The sequence below is a fragment of the Neopelma chrysocephalum genome, unplaced genomic scaffold (genome assembly GCF_003984885.1).
Source record: "Neopelma chrysocephalum unplaced genomic scaffold, ASM398488v2 Primary Assembly neopelma1_74, whole genome shotgun sequence".
Lineage (NCBI taxonomy): Eukaryota > Metazoa > Chordata > Aves > Passeriformes > Pipridae > Neopelma > Neopelma chrysocephalum.
In genome coordinates, this window is record NW_020897735.1 from 6,860,210 (window position 1) to 6,880,887 (window position 20,678).

General features: G+C 49.4%; 1 protein-coding gene across 5 annotated transcripts in view; it reads right to left on the reverse strand.

Moving 5' to 3' along the window:
- Positions 1-19,004, reverse strand: part of VAV2 (vav guanine nucleotide exchange factor 2) — a 133,403-nt gene extending 114,399 nt beyond the window's left edge. For all 5 annotated transcript variants that reach the window (XM_027687744.1, XM_027687742.1, XM_027687741.1 and 2 more), the window contains exon 1: positions 18,360-19,004. In XM_027687744.1, the coding sequence (XP_027543545.1) occupies positions 18,360-18,563 (204 nt within the window). In that variant the 5' untranslated portion in view covers positions 18,564-19,004. The remainder of the gene's footprint in view (positions 1-18,359) is intronic.
- Between the last annotated feature and the right edge of the window lie 1,674 nt (positions 19,005-20,678).

Genomic DNA, 20,678 nt, shown 5'->3' on the forward strand with positions numbered 1-20,678 from the left:
AGGTTAAGCATCATATTTAATGTATGCACAAGGTAAAAATCAGAATGAACTTCGATCAGGGGAAGGATGAGGAGGTTGCTGGCGTTACTGTGATGTTGGTTGTTTGGTTGGGGTTTTTTTTAAGATTAGAGCCTGTATTTTATCTTTAAGATTTCAATTAAGCATTTTTAGCCCTTGTGGAGAGAGGTGTAATTCCTTACTGCAGAGTATCAAGCATCATTCCATTCGCTCTAACATTGTAATGAAAGCCAGGTGGAAAGCAGAAGGAGAGCCATCACTCCTCAGCCCTGGCATTGAGTTTAAAGGAATCTCCAGTTGTGGAAAGGATGCTCTGAGCCACAGCAGAGGCAGAGCTGTCCTAACCAGCTCCACAAGCAGTTCTGCACAAGGTGTCTTGCCGTGCCTCACACGTGCCCAACGCAGCTTAATGATCCCAATTCACACCATAAGAAGAAAACATGCAACAAAAAAGGAAATTACTTCCCATTTCAAGTTATTTTTGCAAAGCAGAATTTAATGAGAGACTCCAGCCAAAATTAACTCTGGTCTGTAAAGTTTCCTAAAGCATTAAAAGATTTGTTACCACAATGAATTAAAGATCTTCCTGCAGTGCTTAAAGTTTCAACCATCGAATTTTGACCACAGACTCCAAACCTCTCTGGACTTGGGCACAACCTCATCCCTGACCTCCACTTCAGGGAGAGCCTTAAACTGAATTAAACCAAGGGGAGCTTCATTTCTGATCCATTTATTTAAATCTCTCTCTGAGAATGTGACTTTTACCTTATCTGGAACATTTTTTCCTTCCCTCCCAAGCTCCAAAGGCAAAATTTACTGCCACAGCAATGCAGTACAGTTCCTTTTCTGCATGATGAAAACAGGCTACAGAAAATTAATCTACTGGCTACTTAATTTGTAAAGCTGCTTAAAAAGGTCAGGCCCCCAGCTCATAAAAACCACCACTGAGAACAGATCCCAGTGATTACGGGAAATAAGGCTCTGGATATTTATATAAATTAATACTGGGGAGTATAATGAGATAACAGGACCCTCTAATCTAACACCCACATCCCACTCCTGGCAGCTCAGAACACTCATCTATTCCAGTAACACATCAGGGGTGCAGCCAAAGCTGGCACCTGAGGTTAAAGGGGGTTAGAAATCCTCCCAAAATCTCTGGAATGCTTTGACTGAATAGTTTCCAGATCTGGCTTCGGATTTTTTTTGAGGCAAGTCTTCTTTTCTGAGCCAGACTAATAGGGACTAAACACACACCAGCAGGGATATATCTTAGTCTACCAAAAATATAGAAGAACATTATTTTGGGGGGGGTTCATATTTTTTTAATGATGCTCTGTTAAATTCTTTAATGGGAAGTTTAGTGTGTGGATTAATAACAAACATCAACACTCCTGTGACTCTGCAGCTACCCCTGATTTACACCCACTTGAGCAAGAAAACTCAATTGGAACGTCTCCCTGTGAGACAACGGGAAAATCCAGTTATTTCTGGGAGCTGACTCTGCCTCTCTCCATCCCTGCACTGACTTGGGTCTAGTCAAACACAGGTATTTCCCCAGGACATGCATTTCCCCTGGAGCAACCTGGTCTAGTGGAAGGTGTCCCTGCCCATGGCAGGGGGTTGGAACAAGATCAGCTTTAGGGTCCCTTCCAACCCAGACCAGTCTGTGATTCTAAGAAACAGGACTTAATGATGTATTTACCAGTCAGACAGGAGCAGTTACACCAGACAGTACTTTCCTAATTGGAATATCTAAAATAAACTCTGTATAACAGTGTAATTGCATTCACAGAGCAGGGAGCATCAGGGAAGGCTGCATTGTTTTTGCTGTGCCAGTCTAATTAATTTGGTACAATGTGAGGGTGGAGAAAAGGCCCCAGGGACATGTTGGGCTGGACCATTAATGCTGCATTTCAGCCAGAGGGGCGAGGAGGGGAACTGGCAGAAGCATCCAGTTCCTTCCCCAGCTCAGCTGCTCAACTCCATCTCCTTCCAAAGCCACCCACTCTGCTTTAGGGGGCTGAAAACTGTCTGGACATGCAAGGACAGTACTCGGAGCTTAATGGGAGGGGATCAATAAGTCTAAACAGGCAGCAGCCCTAAAAGAAGCTCACTGACCCATGAATTAAAGTTATTTTATTGACACAGTTAAGACAGTGTCAACACACAGTTAAACACTCTCTTCATTTCCCCTTTTTTCTGTCAGTATCCCTGTTCTAATTTCCGAAATACCACCCAACTTAAGTCAATTTTTACTGCTACAGCTGCATATATAACTTCCTTCTGCTTTGAATTAGTCCTTTCTCTTAGCAACTGCCTCCACCAACACATACACAGTGTGGAACGTACAGAGAATTGTTAGGCACGAAATTAAGGTGCAAGGACAAGCACACAGATTTTTGTCAGCCTGATGTATACTCAGTTCTGTGCAGCCCCAAGCAGAAGTTATTAAAAACATTGGCTTAGGAGCCAGCATGATACATTTAAGAAGTCATACAGCAAACATTAAGGCAGGTCTGGCTCCTGTGAAAATGGCTGTGGCACGTATTAGGCTGAGCTGTTAGGAATAAATTGCTCCTCTGCATAATGCAATCAAGACTATGCAAAGAAAAAAAAATGAAGGCTCCACACTATTTTACAGGGCCATAAACACCAAGGGAAATAAAACATCTTGCCTAAGGTGTAGCTTTCAATGCAAAAAGCTCTTATTCAAAGCAGTGCTTCCTCCAGCTCCATGGGGAAAGGCTTTCCAGCTGCCGAGTGCCTCAGGGAGGGGAGCAAAAATAACATGTCATATAAAGTCATCATGACCCATCACTTCTGGTTGCACTCAAGAAGCAGACAGACTTTTCCTGGAGCACACTCCACCATGAACAGCATTCCCTCTCCAGGACTTGAGGAGTGACCAACATCTGTCTGACGGACATCCGGCAAAGGGGTCACATCCCGGGAGAGGGGAGGGAAGCCAAGGCATTGCACGGCCTCCCTTGCTGTTGGATGATTAATGGAGCCTTCCAGGGAGCAAAGCCTTTCCACGTTTGGGTTTGTAACTGAAATGCACAGGTAGATCACATCAAGCCAGCCTGTAGTGGCTCTCCCCAAATCACCAAGTGTGTGTGAGGGGGCACAGACCGAGACCCCACAGACAGCTGAGCCCCTCGGAGTGCCTGGCCCTGCACAGCCAGGGATGGGCACACACTGATGCCTCGTTCCCCAGCTTGGCAGAAGGGATCAGAGAGGTTTAATTTGAGGTTTTAGTCCTCCTCCACTCCCAAGCACAAACCCGTTCAATCCCAAAAAAATTTCTTCAGGTTGCCTTGAATAATGCAAGGAACATCAAATAAAAGCGACGCCGCGATCTGAAAAGCAACTGCAGCTCCAGTTTTTGTCTCCTGCCATCTCAGCTCTCCCCTGGTATTGAGCTTCTGGTCTAAGTCAGACACTCAACTTTTGTCTCTCCTCTACACTAGCTCTCAGCTGCTTCCTACCCAGACAGAGTCTGGTCAACCACACGTCTGTATCCACAGAGAAGGACTTCATGGTTACACAATCCCTGGGATTGCATCCTCCTTCCCCATCTCCCACAGTCCACATCGTGAAGCTACAGTGACACGAGAACTGAGAACAGGCACTGCTTGTGTTTAGCCATGGACAGCCCAAGCTCCCAGGAAAACAGCAGTGCTCCCTTTGGTCAGCATCCCCCAAACCTGAGCAGGAGGGACAGTCACACAGCACCTGTAAATTACTGGTTTGACCTTGTGCCACTTCATTCTTTAACATGACTTTTTTCCTCCATGAGAAGCTCTAAGGTCTCACACCAGGTCGGTGTTCCCCACAGACCAAACAAGCCCCAAATATGCTCATAAACCCTTTGGAGGGCTGAGAAATCCAGCTCAGCTCTCTTCTAGCAGCCAGAACCTCCTCCCCAGCTGCCCCGTGGTTCTTCTCAGGTAGAATGAGATCTCGGTGCTCTGTATTCCCAGATTATCTGGATAACCTTTGCCCAGGATTAGGGCCTCTGTTTGCAAAGGGCTTGGAACCAAGTGGAGTTTGGACCTGTGAATTCATGAGTAATGTAAAAATAATCCAAAAAGTAACACAAATAATCCAAAAGTAATGCAAACATAACCTAACTGTCTGAGGGGCTTTTTTGAGTATTCATGTCAACTGCTAAAGGAGATTCCTGCAGAATCAGGGTCTGGAAGCAGCCCACAGCACACACACCCCCCCCACAGCAGTAACCCTCTGTTGTCTCTTTTTTTAACAGTTGCCTTAAACCCGCAGAATTGTAAAAATCCAGCAGTTGTTTGGTTTTTTTAAGCCACCCACAGAAAAATTCTGCAACAGTTTTTCCCAAAGAACAGCGGGAATAACGATGCCAAAACACCCAGGGAGAGTGTCTGGAGCTGCAGCAGCGATACGAACCCCGGGCTGCACATCAGCTCCGTTATCCTGGGATCTCACAGAGCTCCATGTGAGGATTCCAAAACCAAGGAGAGAGGGGTGGGAGCTGGGAAACTGAGATGTGTCTTAAGCCTAACGAACACCGAAAATGTCAAACCTCAAAGAAATAAACGAGCCAGCAAGTGTTGCACGGCCCCGGGGCGGGATGGTCAGCCAGCGCCAAAAGGCTTTTTTTTTTTTTTCCCCCCAGAGTTTTCAAGTAAAACACTAAGTGGGTGGAGGGAGGAGAAGTTCTACGTTGATTCTTCAGCACTTAAATACATGACAAAGCCTGGCTGCTAATGTGACAAAGACAAAACCGAGCAGTTATTAAGCTACCTCGAGCACAGAGACAAGTTAAATACCCCCTTTTTGTCTGCAGGTTTCTCCCGAGCTCTGTCAGGGCGGCTCCTCCTGCCTCAGCTCCACCAGAGCCAGGTAATAACAGCCCTGCTCGGCTGAATAACGGGTTTCCATGGAGTGATAACACTACCTGATGCCTTGTCTGTATTATACAGGATCCTCACACCATGACACTGTTATTAGAAGAGACGTCTCTCAAAAAAACCTCCAAATCACAGGGAAAAAAAAAACCCTCAGAAAGGGGATTTGAAGTGCTTCCCAGCCTACACAAGAGCAGTGCTCAGAGAAACACACTTTATTCTCTTTATTCCCCAGGATCAGACCATGAGAAACCTGGTGGCTACAGGGGATTAGTCCTTCCCTCTGCCCTGGTTCAGGAGGTTGAACATCCATGCGAACACACGGCCCCATCTTTGGCAAGTTCCTCTCTGCTCCCGTGGAATCATGAGGCTGCTTTACACCTCTTGAAGTTTTACTCCCACTCCTTTCATTCACATCCAGATAAATCAGATGTTTAACCTTGCTTAAGATCATTTTTCTCCAAGCATACAACAGATAATACTATTCACTTCATTCTTGCTGGTGGAGCCCAAAGCTGAGCGTGGGTTGGTTTGGGTGTTATTTTTTTTTAATTATTTGACGAGGAGGGAAATCCAGAATATCACCTCCTCGCTAGTCACTAATCATTCTGCTTTATAAATTTTAAAACTTGGGTATTTTAAATTCGCTTTCAAGTCTATGAGGCTTCAGAGAACACTTCAATCACGTTCTTATGTATTTCCCCAATGTAATGAAAGCAACAGCTTCCATGCCTGTTCGTCTGTCTTCCCTTCAGGAAAAATTAAACTGTCACATCACAGGACTCCAGGAAAAACACCAGGGAAGGAGACTGATAGAAATACTTGACCTCACTGCTGATGACACAGAGCTGTGGGTCAGATGCCTGCCCAGGAGAGGCAGAGGCTGAGTGGGATCCTGATCCCTGGAGCTGAGGAGGGATGGAGAGGGATCATCACAGGTGAACACACCCTGGCAGTGCCAACCCTCAACTGGGTTCAGCATCTCCTGATGACCCCAGTGAGAGCCAAATTGCAAGAAAAAAAGACCTTTATGAACATCCCACAGATGCTCTTCAGGTTGGGATGAGGCATCATGGCCAGTCTGGGTACCACATACCCACTGGTCTCACCAGAGATCCTCTCCCCCTCTCAGCTCCACCCTGAGCATCCACTGCTCCTCTTTGCCTCCAGGAATGATGGAATCACAGAATGGCTTAAATTTAAGGTGCCTTCCATCCTATCACCTAGTTTCAATCCCTCCATGATGTACAGGGATGCCACCCACTAGGATCAGGTCGCCAGAAAAGCAGAGCTATTTCCAGAGTTATTAATATTCACACACACACACACACACATACAGCCATCCCAGCTCCACCCAGGAAGGACTTATCTGGCAGATTTAACCATGCCAGAGAAACACTCAAAAAGAACCCAAAGCCAGCAAAAGTACTCTTGGCTTTGGGTGAGCGCTGAAACAATAAAACAAAGGACACTCAAGTCCCAAATGCACATCAGAGCCCCACATCACAGCTCTGTCCTTTCCCATTGCAAAGGAACAGATTTTGCCCACACTGCCAAAATTACCAGGAACTATGAAAATGCAATGAGGCTTCATCTTCCATCAGTAAATTCATTTATTTTTCTATAGAGGCTCTCACCCACCCCAGCAGCTGTATGCTAATTCCCCCTCAGCACTGCTTTATTATCACTTGGAACAGATGTTACAGTCGCTCCAAAATCTGGAGGTTACAAAAACTATTAACCTAATCTGGGCACCCGGATAAGGTTTGGGGAAGGGGGGGGGATGTTCAGCACTGAGGGGAACAGCTCAGCCCCATCCTTCTGCCACTGTGGCCAGTGGTCCCTGACAGCAGCACAGCCAGCAAAGTGGCCAGGCTTTGCTGCTCCTGCACAGCATCCAGAGCAATGACGGGATCCAAAACTAATTGACAAAAATACCCCCAAACCTTGCAAAACAAAGATGGAGAGATCAAGGGAGATGATGTGATTTACAGGCTTGTTCCAAAAACTCGGGGAAATTAGCTACAAGATCCCCATGGGTTTTCAGTTGGGCACAAATGTGGATGCAATAAGTGTTTTTTTTAGGGGTGTCTTTGTTGGGGTGTGTGTGCAAACAAAGTCATTTCAACCACAGATAAATCCAACTGCGAAAGGTTTAGCATTCCCCATGGAGTAGCTTTCTCCAGAGCAGCCCAGTGTGACTCCTGGAGTAATTAATGCCAGAATCTATTTATGACCTTTGAATAAATTGTTCTTTTCTGAAGGGAAAGCTGTTAAACATGTTAGCAAATATAATTAAGAGGGAAGGGGGGGGATGACAAAAATCTGGAATTAAATCTCTCCTAATTAGAAATGCTTCGTGCAACAACCTGGCTGAAACCCCACACTCTCAGGCAGATACTGTAGCTTCATTAAAGCTCCCTCATTACACTTCCCGAGATAGCAGAGCTGTCAACATGAGGGAAATTCACTTCTAACCTTTGTCACCTCTAAGAAAAAAAAAAAGATGTTTAGGTGTTCTCCATGCGGGTAAAGCTTGGAGACGTGCACCTGAACATGCTGAGGCTGTAAAACCTTCCAGCAAAAGGTCTGTTGTGCTATCAGGGAAGCATCACTCCCCTCCTCCCCAGCCACAGCCTCCCATTGTGTCCCAAGGAACAGGTTTTGCTGCCCACAGCCCAGGACTTCTGACCAGGTTTGCTGTATCTCAGGTGAAGTTCTCACCAGGGAGACACTGGTTGCATCATGCAGAAAGTGGCCAAAGCTGGTGGGAGTGGCATCAGTTAAAGCTGGGAAGTCCCTTGGAAATGTCCTCACTCTCCATCAGCGTGAACATCCCAACCCCTGGAGAGCCCAAAACTCGACCGATGTATCAGAAAGGGCTGAAGTGAGACCCCAAATCTGTGATGCTATCCCAGCATCCTGCCCTCAGCACTGTAACCTGAAAACCCAGAGGGCAGAATGAGCCACATTTGGCAAGATCCCAGATTTATTTTTAATTATTTCAGAAAGCCCATCAAAAACTCCAGTTTTATGTAAAAATATCTGTGCTTAAGTAATACCATCTCTAGTTGGTTTCAAACAAAAGCTGACCTATGCAGTGAGATGCTCCATGAATCATGATCTGCCTCCCTGGGAACAGCAGCTCCCAACACAGACCAGTCCAGCACAGTCCAGGCAGGTCAGCAAACCACAGTGCAACACTCACATTTCCTGTCCTGCAACTTCACACTGAAAAATCCAGACTTTTGGAGGGAGCCTGGAGCTGGGCAGGCCCAGCCTTCCTCCTGGGATGTTTGCTGCTAAGTTGGCTGGTTCCATGCTTCTGGTCCCTTGGAAGTTCTTAGGTCTGTTTTGTTGCTTGAAAACTGATCATTTGGTTAAAAGACCCCCACATCCACCTGCAAGACTTGCACATCTCCCCACCCGAGAGCTGGGAGCTGCAGGCTGCCACCAGCACCATGATAACACCCAGTCCCCAAAAACCAAGAAGCTTTGCCATCACCACAGCCCTCCTGCTCAGGACCTCCTGGGTTCTGCCCAGCACCAGTTGGTCTGGGGCCAGATGACCATTACAGAGCCATTTGCACCATGCAGATCGAGCATCTGCTGGCAGAGGGGCACTGAGGGAAGCCCCAGGGCCAGTTCACCGAGGCCAGAGGCTGAGCCCAGAGACATGCTGTGCTGAACAGCTGCTGCTCCAGCAGCAATTCCCAGAAAACAGCCCCAAATCCTGCAGCAGCAGCAGAAAAAGATATAGAATTTATCTATAAAAAAAAGGCATAAACTCTACAGCATAACATACTGAGTTTACTAGGAAAGTTTCTGTTTTATTTTCTGTTTAAAGTCACAATTCTCCAACAGCCATGGGAGAAAAAGACTTGTCTCATTTTTTTTGTCTCCTCCCCTCTCCAAAGCGACTTTCTTGGAAGATCACTCACGTGACAAAGTGCTTCCCATAAACACAGAGGGTCTGGATGTGCACACAAGCCTGTCCCAATGCTGTACACATTTCCTGTCCTGGGGACATGCCACTCAGCCTGGGATTTCCAGGGTTTAACACACTCCAGCTCTTAAAGAAACATAATTTTATTTACATATAAATATATGTATATGTTTTACACATCTATCTGTATCCTATATTTTATATAAAACATTTATACCACCACATATCTATCTCCTATTCTTATTGCTTCTGCCAACCTCCCAGGAACAGGGCTCTGCTTTAGGGAAAATCTGTATCCTCCCATGAACTTGAACGCTCCCAGCCCAGCTGTGAGAATTCCAAGTACCTGATAAACCCAAAGGAGCCAAACAGTTCATCCTAGAAAGCAAAAACAGTGGATAGAGCACATCTTCCTTCAGAGCAGTGTGGGGGCAGGTGCTCAGCAAGGACACTGTGACCAGCCCAGTGCAAGGCACTGCCTTGGGGCTTTCCCACAGGGATGGAGGAGCGTGTCCCATCCGCAGGATTCGTGCAGCCACAGCTCTGCCACGCAGCACAGGGAATGTCACGCTCCCAGCTTGGGAGTACGTTTGTTTTCCATGCATTGGATACTCTTGTCGTGCCCACGAGTTCAGTGGATTTCACAGACAATTCTGTGTTTGCAGCAGTAAACACAAATCACTTCTCCCGCTCCTCCCCTTCCTCAGCCACAAGACTCCTCTGTTCCCTCCTCGGCCCCCTTCAAATACCAGATGTTCCATTTAGCTGTAAACCACTATAAAACACAACAAAAGATATGAATGCTATAAAAGGGCCAATTTACTCCCCCCTCTACCAGTATTGAAGTGTATGCTGGAAGAGAAAGAGCAAATTTCCTCTATGGGAACCTTTTAACCATCCCACTCTCCCCGTTTACCAAACCCTGGTGGTTTGGGGGCCAAATCAAGGTCCCAGTGGGGGCAGGCACAAGCAGCTGCTCCATGGTCCCCCAAAGGAGCCAGGGCATGGAATGAAGCTCCTGCCAAACAGGGGACTGGACATCCCAGGGAGGCACGAATCCCTCCCAACCTCACCACTTGCATCATATCCAAAGACAGCCAGGAGCATCTCCCTGTGCCAAACCAGGTTCATCACCTGGTCAGCTGTGGCATGGCCTGGGAGAGAACACAGAGTGATGCCACTCCCTGCAAGGGTGTGCAGGGCACTGCAAGGTGGGAGACATTCCCCACGTCCAGCAAGCCTGGGAAATCCAATCCTGAGAAGTCAAGCGGCAGCACAGCAAATAAAAGCTGATTTACCACAAGGTCTGTACCACAGGCAACGCTGCGGAGTCCCCTGACAGGGGAGTTCACTGGATCACAGCACTGAGGAGCCAAATGGGCAGAGAGAGTCAGGATATGACTCAGGCTGGTGGCCTTCCAAGGAGGCAAAGGAGGACCTTCAGCTGAATCCTCGCTGTCCAGACAGGGCAGGCCCAGGGGTTACGAAACAAGAACAGATTTCACGTTACCTCCTGCTGCCCAAGCAACCCCTGGTGGGAGGAAGAGGGAACACGGAGGCACATCCTTTCTCCTGTGACAGGAAGGGCTGGCAGCCCTCACATCAGGGTGAAACAACTGTTTGGGGACTCCAGAAAAGGGTTCAAAAACTTGTTCTGCAGGACTTGTTAGACAGGCTGGGGAATTTGATGGCCAAACTACTGCTCTTCAGTGACTTCTCCTGAGCATAACTGATTTTTTTTTCAGAGCAACCAGGCTCTGAGCCTACACACAAACAACCTGATCCATCTGCACCTGTATTTTTTCCAGTCCTTTCTATGGTGGAATCCTTCTGGCCTTGGCTAGAACACAAACACCCTGACTTAGGAGGAGGGGACTCATATGGTCCAATCACCCATTACAGATATAGCCCAGGAAAACCTTTCTGATTAGGGCATCCTAGCTAAAACTTACCATGAACATGGGCAGGACTCAACAGGGTTGAGCTGTTTCAGAACAGGATCCCAGTCAAAAACTCCCCCAAGCAGCACAAAACACCAATGTACTGAGAACAAGCCACAGGGCTCAGCAGCTGCAAGGTCACCGATAAACCCGAGGTATGGGACACCTGGACAGCAGCAGTTTTGTTATACATAAAACCCTGTACTTTGCTTTCTGGTTTGGCAACTTCCACCTGCACTAAACAACAGTCAGGAGAGCCCAGCCCTGCCTGTCCATCCCCTGGAAACACAGGAGGCTCAGAGCCATCCCAGAGGGTGGAGAGCAAGGAGCGGTTGCATCCGAGTTGTATCATCGGGTGAAGCACAGCCCTGAGCTGCAACCAAAGAAAACACAGGGGGGGGGAGGAAAAGCCATTTTTATTAGAAACAGACCTTTTTCCAGGCTTTTTCTTGAAGGGGAGATACAACTCTGAGAAAAGTAATTGCATTAACGCCGAGTTTGACGCTGTCAAATGCAGACTGTGATTAATAGCTGCCCTGAAAAAGAAGGTCCTTCCCCCTCCTATAAAAGGAGCATCAAGGGGCACACGGCTAAGAATAAGCAGGACACATGGCAGGGGTGGCAGGTGAACCTGGGCAGCTGCTGTAAAGGAACACAGGAGTCACCCTGTGCCCAAGCTCGTGCCCTGGGGCTAATTCTGACCGGAGAGCTGAGGGTGACTCACTGCAGGCTGGCAGCAGGGACAAGGCCAGGCTTTGCCTGGGGCCAGCACCAGTGAGCCCCAGGGGTGCTGGGATGATGCACAGACAGCTGGGCAGACAGATGGACCCGGCATTAACAGGAGAGCAGGTCACCCTGATGGGCACTGAGCAAGCCTTTGGGTGGGACCAGAGCTCTGGGAAGCTGTGCTGCTGCTGGGAGAGCAGCCACTGGACCATTTTAAGATCACTGAGAGTCCAAGGGATGTGACTCATGTCAAGAGAAGGGGAGGGGGGAAAAAAAAAGAAAAAAGAAAAGCTACTGTGGAGCTCAAAGGAGGTGGATCCATAGATCCATGCTTTAAAAATCAAAGCAGAGATAATCTTCACTTCCCAGAGGTGTTGCCAAGCTCACTGTACTTACCAGCCTCCACCATCCAATTCTCCCCACCTCAATATGCACACTTGGCATGTGCAGCAGCCCTCTACCCCCTCATTCACACTGCATCCTAAATCTGTGTGATCCTGATGCTCCCAGCCCAGCTCTGCCCTGAGAACCCCCAGCTCAGGCTGCTGGGATTTATGGGATGAGCGTATCTTTGATAGACTTCTAAACACAGGCTTGAGGGGAATCAAATGGAGAAGGGAGAAAGCTCAAATGCTGGAAAAAAGGTTTGTCTCTTTAAGAGGCGACAAAGAAACAGATCAAAAATTTGCCCTCAGGTCAGTCTGAAGCAACATTTCTGTCACTGCCAAAAATCAGGTCCCTTCTGGCTACAGATGAGCTGAAGAAAGTGAAGGGTTCAAGGCACAGGGAGTCTCACACCCACGACAGGGTGCTGGGTCACATCCTGCCAGGCACGGCTGAGGTGGTGATGCTCAGCCCTCCCACATAATCCAGCCTACTTTTCTGCAGCCCTAATCCCTCACCCAACAGCCCTGCTTCAAAGCCAGCCCCACCAGCTGAGCATCACAAGTGCCACTGCTGAAAATCCAGCTGTTTGTCCCTGGAAGGGCCCAGCAGGAAGGTACCCAGTGTTCCTGGCGGTACAGCCAGCACCAGGGATCCCCACCAAGGAGGATGGACAAGCCAAGCATTTTTTACAGCTCATCAACATGCTGTTGAGAGAGAAGGCAGCTTCCAAGACCCAGTCCCAACTTGAAAAACGACCAAACTGACTGTTTTTCTGGCTTTGTGTTTTTAAAGGCATCTATTCATTCAAGAGCCCGTTCCCGGTAGGTATTTAATGCAGGTATTTAACTCTCATCAATCATTCAAGGAGTAAGGGGGGGGGAAGAAAAGTTTTCAGTGCTTTTCATGCTGCTTGGCACAGCCCAAAGGATCCATCGAACACTTTCTGCTGCCTTCTGCCCCACCAGAATACATATGAGCCTTCAGCTGCAGGTTCAGATGGATCTTGCAACCTCAAACAGCCGAAAAGAGGGTGCTACCTCTGGCTAACACAAGGTTTTAGGGGTCTACTTGACATGCAGGAGGCACGAAGGGGGGCTGGGAAGGAAGATTAGAAGCGGTTCCCATTTGCAAGGAGCTCACGAGCTCGGCCTTACACACAGAGCACCTTTTTTTCCCCCCTTTTGTAAAAGCTCAGCACATCCAAACGGGAAGTCACTGAGACACAGTAAACAGGGATATGTAATGAGGCCATTTTTTTATAGCCTTTTTTTTTTGGAACAGAACTCAATTTCAAGAAGCAGAGAGTAAATAAAAAAGCCAGAGGACCTGAGCAGGGTAAATCAGAGTCGCTACACAGAGCTTGCTCAAACAACCCAAGTACCCAGTCAGCTCTGATAATACTGAATTATATTTAACTACTATCATGACATATGGAAGTAATTACAAGCACTGCAGCTATAAAGCCTTCAAAAAAAAAAAATCCCAAAGCCTTGTGAATAATTACCAGTACCAAATACACCAAGGTGCCTTCATCCCCCATATACCTGGGGGAGGCAGCGGCTACAGACCACCTGCTCCCTCTTGTCACGGCAAATGAGCGCCTACATCATCAATAAACGGGATTTTGATAGCAAATTAATGCCACCTTCGAGAAGAACCACCAGGCATGGAGCCATCTGACAGCTCAGTCAGGTGTAGGGCGTTACACCCATCAATCCTGGGAGTCGGTTGTCTGCGTTGGTTCCTTAATAAGAGCAAAACAGAGCAGTGGGCAGCCAAGTCATCGCGCCAATTACGTTTGCTGCGTCTCATCAGTCTCAAGAGCCCTAATAAAACCTCCAGGCGCTGCAGACTGAGATGGATTATCTCTAGAGAGATGTCAATATGCTTCAAAATAAGAATCCTTAATGAGCTGGCCATTACTGCTAACTTAAAGCCTGTGCATACACGAATACACACATTAAATCTGTTCCTGCTTCATCTCAAGAATCCAGGAGGTTCTGAAGCAGGAAAACAAAAAATATATTTAGCAGTGTGCAGACCAGGATTGGAGGAGGGGTGAATGCAACATGATATCAATGGGAGTCTTGATGTTAAATCACCCCATCAACAGTGGCTTTGATGTAGGTACCAATTCCCACCTCTCAACACCTGGAGGAATGTCAGTGTTACAGAAGGTAACACTGCAACAGCACCTTCAGACAGCCAGGATGGGGCAGGATTTGAGGGGTTATTGCTTTTTTTCTTACCTAGTCTCCCTTGAATAAACCCACATTATCCTTCAGCTCCAGAGATCAGAAGCAGAAAGGCCCTTCACAACATCACCCCAAGCTCCAAGAAGTTGAACCACATCTGCCAGACACCAGGGGAATTAACCACCAGAGAAAGGACAGTAACCTGGCACACTGCAAGAGCTCCAGCTCCCAGGCGTTCCAGCATCAGGGATAATTCCTGATCAACCCCCCACATGCAAAGATGTCCAGCACAGCTGATCCCATGAGGTCTCTGCCCAGAGACCTGCCTGAGAAGCAGCACAATGCAGCAGGGCTCACTTGAGCTTCCCTGCCCACCTCAGTACACATCCAAGTCTCTGTCAGGAAGGATTAATTTTATCTAAGGCAAAAAAAAAAAAAAGAAAAAGGAAAACCCCCACAAAACTCACACCACCAAATATCAACCTCACCCAAACGTGCAATCTTTTCATTGCACGTATTTTTTACACCTCACCACGCTGAAACACCAGTGAAGAGTCATTTAATTTGTATTTGACCAGATACTTAATGAAATTATGATTCGAACCCAATTACTGATGCAAAGCCAAAGCTCTGAGATCTCCATCTTACAAGAGTAGCTTGGGATGCAAGAGCAGCTGCACCACAGTGGCAGAGAACTGGAAATCTGTGCCAGGTAAGGAGAATGGGGAGAGGAGTGGGGTTCAGGGAAACACTGTGCTGAGAGTTGAGCACGAAGGGCAGGGAATACAAGCCTAAGGGGGTCCCACATCCACTCCCATTTACAAATACAAATGTCCTTTGCATCACACTCTTGCAGTTGGCTGGCAAACCACCTTGAATTACACCCCCCCAAAATCCAATCATGGTAACAGACATAATGATCAATAAGTACCAAGGGCAAGTATGTTCATCCCACTTCCCAACTCTCCAGAAACAGCCTCTACAGCAAAAACAATTAGCAGAAATCAAGTTTCACTCCAGCCTCATCAAAACTGGCCTCACGACCACTGACTCTCAGAAGAGAGCTGGGCTTTAAGACTGTTTTTCCTGTTTATTTTGTCAGCCACTGTGGAGGTTCAGTACCTTTGGGTCATCCCATCCTGCCAGGGACCCCAAAGCACTGGAACTGAGCACGAAAATAATGCAAATTTGATACTGCAACCTAATGGGGCGATTTGCCTTATTTATTTAATTAAGCACCATGTATTAAACTACTGCTGCATGGCCAGCCTGGCCATTTCACCAGCCTGGCTTCTCTGCTGAACAAGCACAGGGAGGTTTTAGGAGGACGGAGACACCAGTTTATCCCTCCACAAAAAGAGCACCAGTCCCTGCAGCCTCCCCCCCAGCCCTGCAGCACCACCAATGCTCCAACCTCCCCTCACAGCCCACCTTCAACAGCTGCAAGGAAAATAAAATCAGCATGGAAAGGGATTAAAAAAATAACACACAAGTGTCTGGATCTTAAAACGTTTCTCTGCAGAGAGATGTGATTTCACCTCTGGCTTTTGAAAGGCTGCTCACCTCGGGCAGAAATCTGCTTCTCATTACACACCTGCACAGCCCCACTTAATTCACCGAGAAAGGTGGATGACAGAATATTACTGGGTGTTTCAAGTCTAGCACAAGTGTCTTGTCCCCTGGCATTTTAACTGATTAATAAAAGAAATAACCTCTGCAGCAAGGCAGACAGTTGGTTAGCCAGCCCAGCCAGCCAGGTAAAATGTGCATTTATCATCAAAAACAACTTCTGAAGTTCCTCGGCGCGCTCTGTCTTGCACATCCCTACCCCGTGTCTGAACACATCACAGCTGTGTGACAAAGATGGGTTCCTACATTTTTTCCTCTGAAATTTGGCCTGGAGAGGCTGAGCTGAGCACCGATAGCCACAGTGGGGCTGGGGCACCACAGGGATGTTTGTCCCCACTGTGGTTTTGGGCTCAGATCCTTTCCTCCCTCTCTCACCTCCCCGGGCTGCCAGTGCAGCAGAAGATGCTTTTGGCCACCCTGGAGAAGAAGCCAGATTCCCAAATTCGGGAATTGCCAGAGAAGCACCAAACACATCAAGTATAAAGACTGATTTGAGTCTCATCCTGGCCAAGGACAAGCATCAGCTGAGCCTCACCAGAGCATCCAGTCCCACACCAGGCTCTGCACATCCTGTGGGCTCAGCTTTGTGCTGCTCCCCTCTGATGACCAGGTTCTTACAGAGGTGACCACCAAAGCCATCCCAACCAGCCAGTTCCCCTCACACTCCTCCTAAAGCTGGGAAAGCAGCCAGGGGGGGTAAGCAGAAAGCAATTTCATTAAAGACAGCAGGGCTGTAAACTCTTCCCTCAAACCAAGCCTCGGCAAGGGCAGCAAGAGCCTCCTCTCAAGACTACCCCCTGGGACTCTCCCTATGTCACAGCTCCCATAGAATCACAGTTTAGGTTGGAAAAACGCTTAGATCATCCAGTCCAACCATTAACCTAACACTGCCAAGTCCACCACTAAACCATGCCCCCAAGTGCCACATCTTTAAACCTGTTCTCAACTCCCCACAGGGCAAATATCACACCAAAATTAGGTTTGTAGGATTATAGTATTTCCTTAAAAGAAAAAAAAACAGCACAGCATGCTGTTCTCAGCACATTCTAGGAAAGCTCTAGTCCCCCACACCTACAGCTCCTTAGGAGAGTTTATATTTGGAAACATCGGTCTGTGCGGAAGAGAGTTTGATCAGTTCGTAGCCTGGAAAGCCAAGAGGAAATCTCACAGCATTGTTCCACCCTGGGAAGAGGCATCAGGACGTGTTATTATTTACTCTGAGACAGCACCAGGGCTGACACAGGCTGGTTTCACCACACAGCTGGGGATTCCCACTCCGGTTCTTTGCAGGATCAAGGTCTCTGATTCCACAAGCGAGCACGAGCACCGACATCCTCACAGCAAAACACCCTTTGCTCCCCAAAGAGGGGCTCCAAATTTCAGAGCTCCTCAGCCACAGCAGCTCCCCCAGCACACGGGGTTATGTCTTGCTGGGTGAGGGGGACAAACAAAAAACTCCAGCAGAGGAAGGGAAAGGCACTTGCCAGACGAGCAGCGTGCTTGCACAGCACATGAACAGAACTCGTGTTTGTATTTTACGCTATTTATCTTTGAAGGCTTCAGTAAAGTTAAACGGAGTCTCGCGTAACCTCACTACCGGGAAGTTTCCCTTCCATTTCACCCCTAAAACCTGTTTTTGTTCAAAAATAAAAGATAACAGTTTACCACGAACTTATCAACACAGGGGCTGCCGCCCGGGAGGGCAGAGAGCCCCATTTCATTTGTTTCCAATCGATTTCACTTCCCGATTCTCATGCAAATATCTACAGCTCAGCTTGCAAAAACATAAGCAGAACATTTAGACCCAAAACAACCTGAGCTGATTTTACCTTTTTTTTCCCCTTCGTTTAAAAGCCTCCGTCCACCGAACCGACCAGAAAATGGAAACACTTCCATGGAGGGAGCCCTTTTAAATTTCCCAAACCGGAGAGCCACTATGAGAGCGGGGCAGGGAGCGGGGCCAGGGGTTCGGGGCGCAGCTGGGATCGCTGACCCGAGCCCTCCATCACCCTCGGCCCGGACCAGCTGCGGCTCCACGGGGATGCGGCTCCGGGAGCCCCGACACCGGGAGAGGGAACACGGGGGGTCGGACACCATATGGCCGCGGTCCCTGCCCACCCAGGCTCGGGGCAGGCTTGCAGAGCACCAGGGTTTGCGTGTTTCTATAATTTATTCATTTATTTTCCTTATAATCTTCCCAGCCAAAGTTTTGTCCCGGCGCTCGCTCCTCCCGCACATCCCAGACGAACCAGCGCCTCCATAAAAACCCCGAATAATCCCATCTTCTCCTCTTGAGCCCTATTATTTGCTTTTGTTTCGCCATGACTGTAAACAGAAGGGCGATGTTTCCCTCCTTCCCGGGGTGTGCTCTCCCCGCCCCGGAGCCCTTCCCGTGCGGCCGCGGCTCCCACCGGCGCTGCTTCCCCCCGGCCCCGGGACGAGAAACCGGGGGAGGGGGGGCTGCTGGGCATCTGGGGAGCTGAAGCAGACGGTCTCCCACGCATTCCATCCCATTCACGCATCCCACCAAGTTTTGCGAGAGCAACGCCCGCATCCAGGGATCCAGGGAAGGGCGTGCTCGGGGGGGTCCCCCACCCACCCACCCCTCCATCCATCGATCCCCTCCTACCTGGGACATCTGGGGCCTGAAGTTGATGTCCTTGAGGTCGATGGAGCCGGGGGAGAGGTTGTGGAGCAGCTGGCAGAGCAGCACCCCGTCCCGCAGCGCCTGCGCCAGGTCGAAGACCACCGCCGAGGGCCAGACCACCCGGTGGTTCGGGGGCAAAACTTTGCAGTCGATGAGCCAGCGGCCGCACTGCCGCCACTCCTCCATGGCCGCGGTCTGCTCACTCACCCGGCCTTCCTCCTCCTCCTCCTCCTCCTCCTCCTCCCGGCGCTCAGGGGCCGCGGGCGGCTGCCCCAGGGGCCGCTCTGCACCGCGGCTCCGCGCTACCGCCCCGCTCCATCGCCGCCCGCCGCCCCGGAGAGCATCGCTCCGCGCCGGGGCTCGGAGGAGGAGGAGGAGGAAGAGGAGGAGGAGGAAGGAGGGCGGCGCGGAGTTTTCCGGCGGAGGGCTGCCCCTGCCCCCGCTGCGGCCCCACCGCCTCGGCCCGGGTTAGGCGCGCCGCATCCTCCGGGAACAAAGCCGGGGATGGACGGACAGACGGACGGACACCGCGCACGGCGGGGCCGCCCCCGCACAACTCCTTCCCCGTTGCCCTGAGGAAACTTGCGCCGCCGAGGGACCCCACCTGCGCGGCCGAGCCGGGGACCCGCCGTGGGTGCGAGTTTTCTCCCCGCCCCGAGCAGCGGGAGGAGCCCCCGGCCCGCCCCCGCGGCCCGCCCCCGGTCCGCCCCACCGCCCCTTTGTCTGCGGGAGCCCGGGCTGGGAGTGGGGGTGTTTTGCGACGTCTTGGCTCCGATCCCGTGTTTTTTTCCCCCCTTTTTTCCTCTCTTTTCCTCCCCTATTATTTTTTTCTCTCCCCTTCCTTTTTTTTTTCCTCCCTATTTCCTCCCCCCCCCTTTTTTTTCCCCTCCCTGTTGGTATCCCTCGCTCCTTCCCGCCGCTGCCGCTCCTCTCCCTGTTCCGGGAAAGGCGCCCAGAGCCCCGGTGCTGCTTCGCTCTCCCCGCCGGCACCCGCACTTAGCGGGGTCCCCCCTCCCCAGAGACCCTGTCCCTGCTCTCCCTGGCCCCAACCCTCCGGGGCAGAGGCAGGAGCGGTCCCGGGGCTCCTCCGCCTCCCCGGGGCCGCACACACAGACCCCGCTTTGTCTGACCGCTCACTCCCACTCGTCATCCCGTGTTTGGGTTGCAAATACTGCAGGGGAGATGTTTAACCCAAACAAGCTATCGTGTTCCTTGACTTTCAAACACGAGGACAACTCCTATAATTAATTACCAGTGTATTTATTAAAAACTTCAACTCTCAGCCATTAACTCCTTGGCAGCAATCTCTTGAAAAATCTCTAATTTTCACCGGTGGCTTCCATCCAAATCAGCACAGCTTAGAACAGCCTCTTTTCAAATCTGTTCTGAGTTTTCTTCCGAGATCCTCTCCCCAGAGTTTGCCGATTAATTTCCAGCCTGGCTTTCCCGATAGCCAAAACCGGAAGCCGAGGCTGGGACGAAGGGAAGCTATTAACCTGGATGTCAAACAAATGCAACACTAATCTCTTCCAAATGGAGCCAAGCGGAGATAAAGAAGAAAGAGCAACTCTACTGCCACGATCCTTCATTTTCGACGCAGGAAGGAGGATCCTTCCAAAGAACAGAAAACAATTGTTTGATATTCCAAGGAAAGTTTGGTAGACTCTTTGTTTTTTTTTAAGAAGGCACTTCCTTCAGCCTGAGTGGCAGTCCAGCCGTGCCACTACCCCTTGGTCAGGGCAGGATAAGCGCAGTGTGATCCAAGAGGGAGCAGCATCCGTACTCTCCAGTCTCACCATCAGAGCTACGCCCTGCCCCGGGGTGTGTTCAGGCTGTGATTTCAGCCCACACTCCCCATACCCCGCGGAGGTGCTTTCTCAGAATAATTTTCTCATTATTTTAGTTCTTCATGAAGCGTTTCTGCCCTCCAACAGCACCCATGGGCAGGAATCACAAGGCTGCTGAAAGCAGTGGAGTCATGCCAGGGATAATTTTGGTTGACTTGGTACCAGCCTGCCGTTTGAGGTCAGGTCTGTAGGTAGACAACAACAGAGGAGTTTATTATATGTGCATAATTAAAGCTGCCAGCTACAGCCTGGCTTTTCTACTGTGTAATAAAAAGCGTTCTTGGCCCCTGGACACTTGGGAACAATCCCTGCAGCTGCAAAGCCAGCTTCTGCGTGGGAGGTGTTGAAGCAAGTATGCTTCTTGCCTACCTCTGCAACAACCGAAACAGCTGATGGCAGAGGTATTTCTGAGAGCAGAAAAAATTAAACCAATCAAAACCTGTACAGCAAGGCT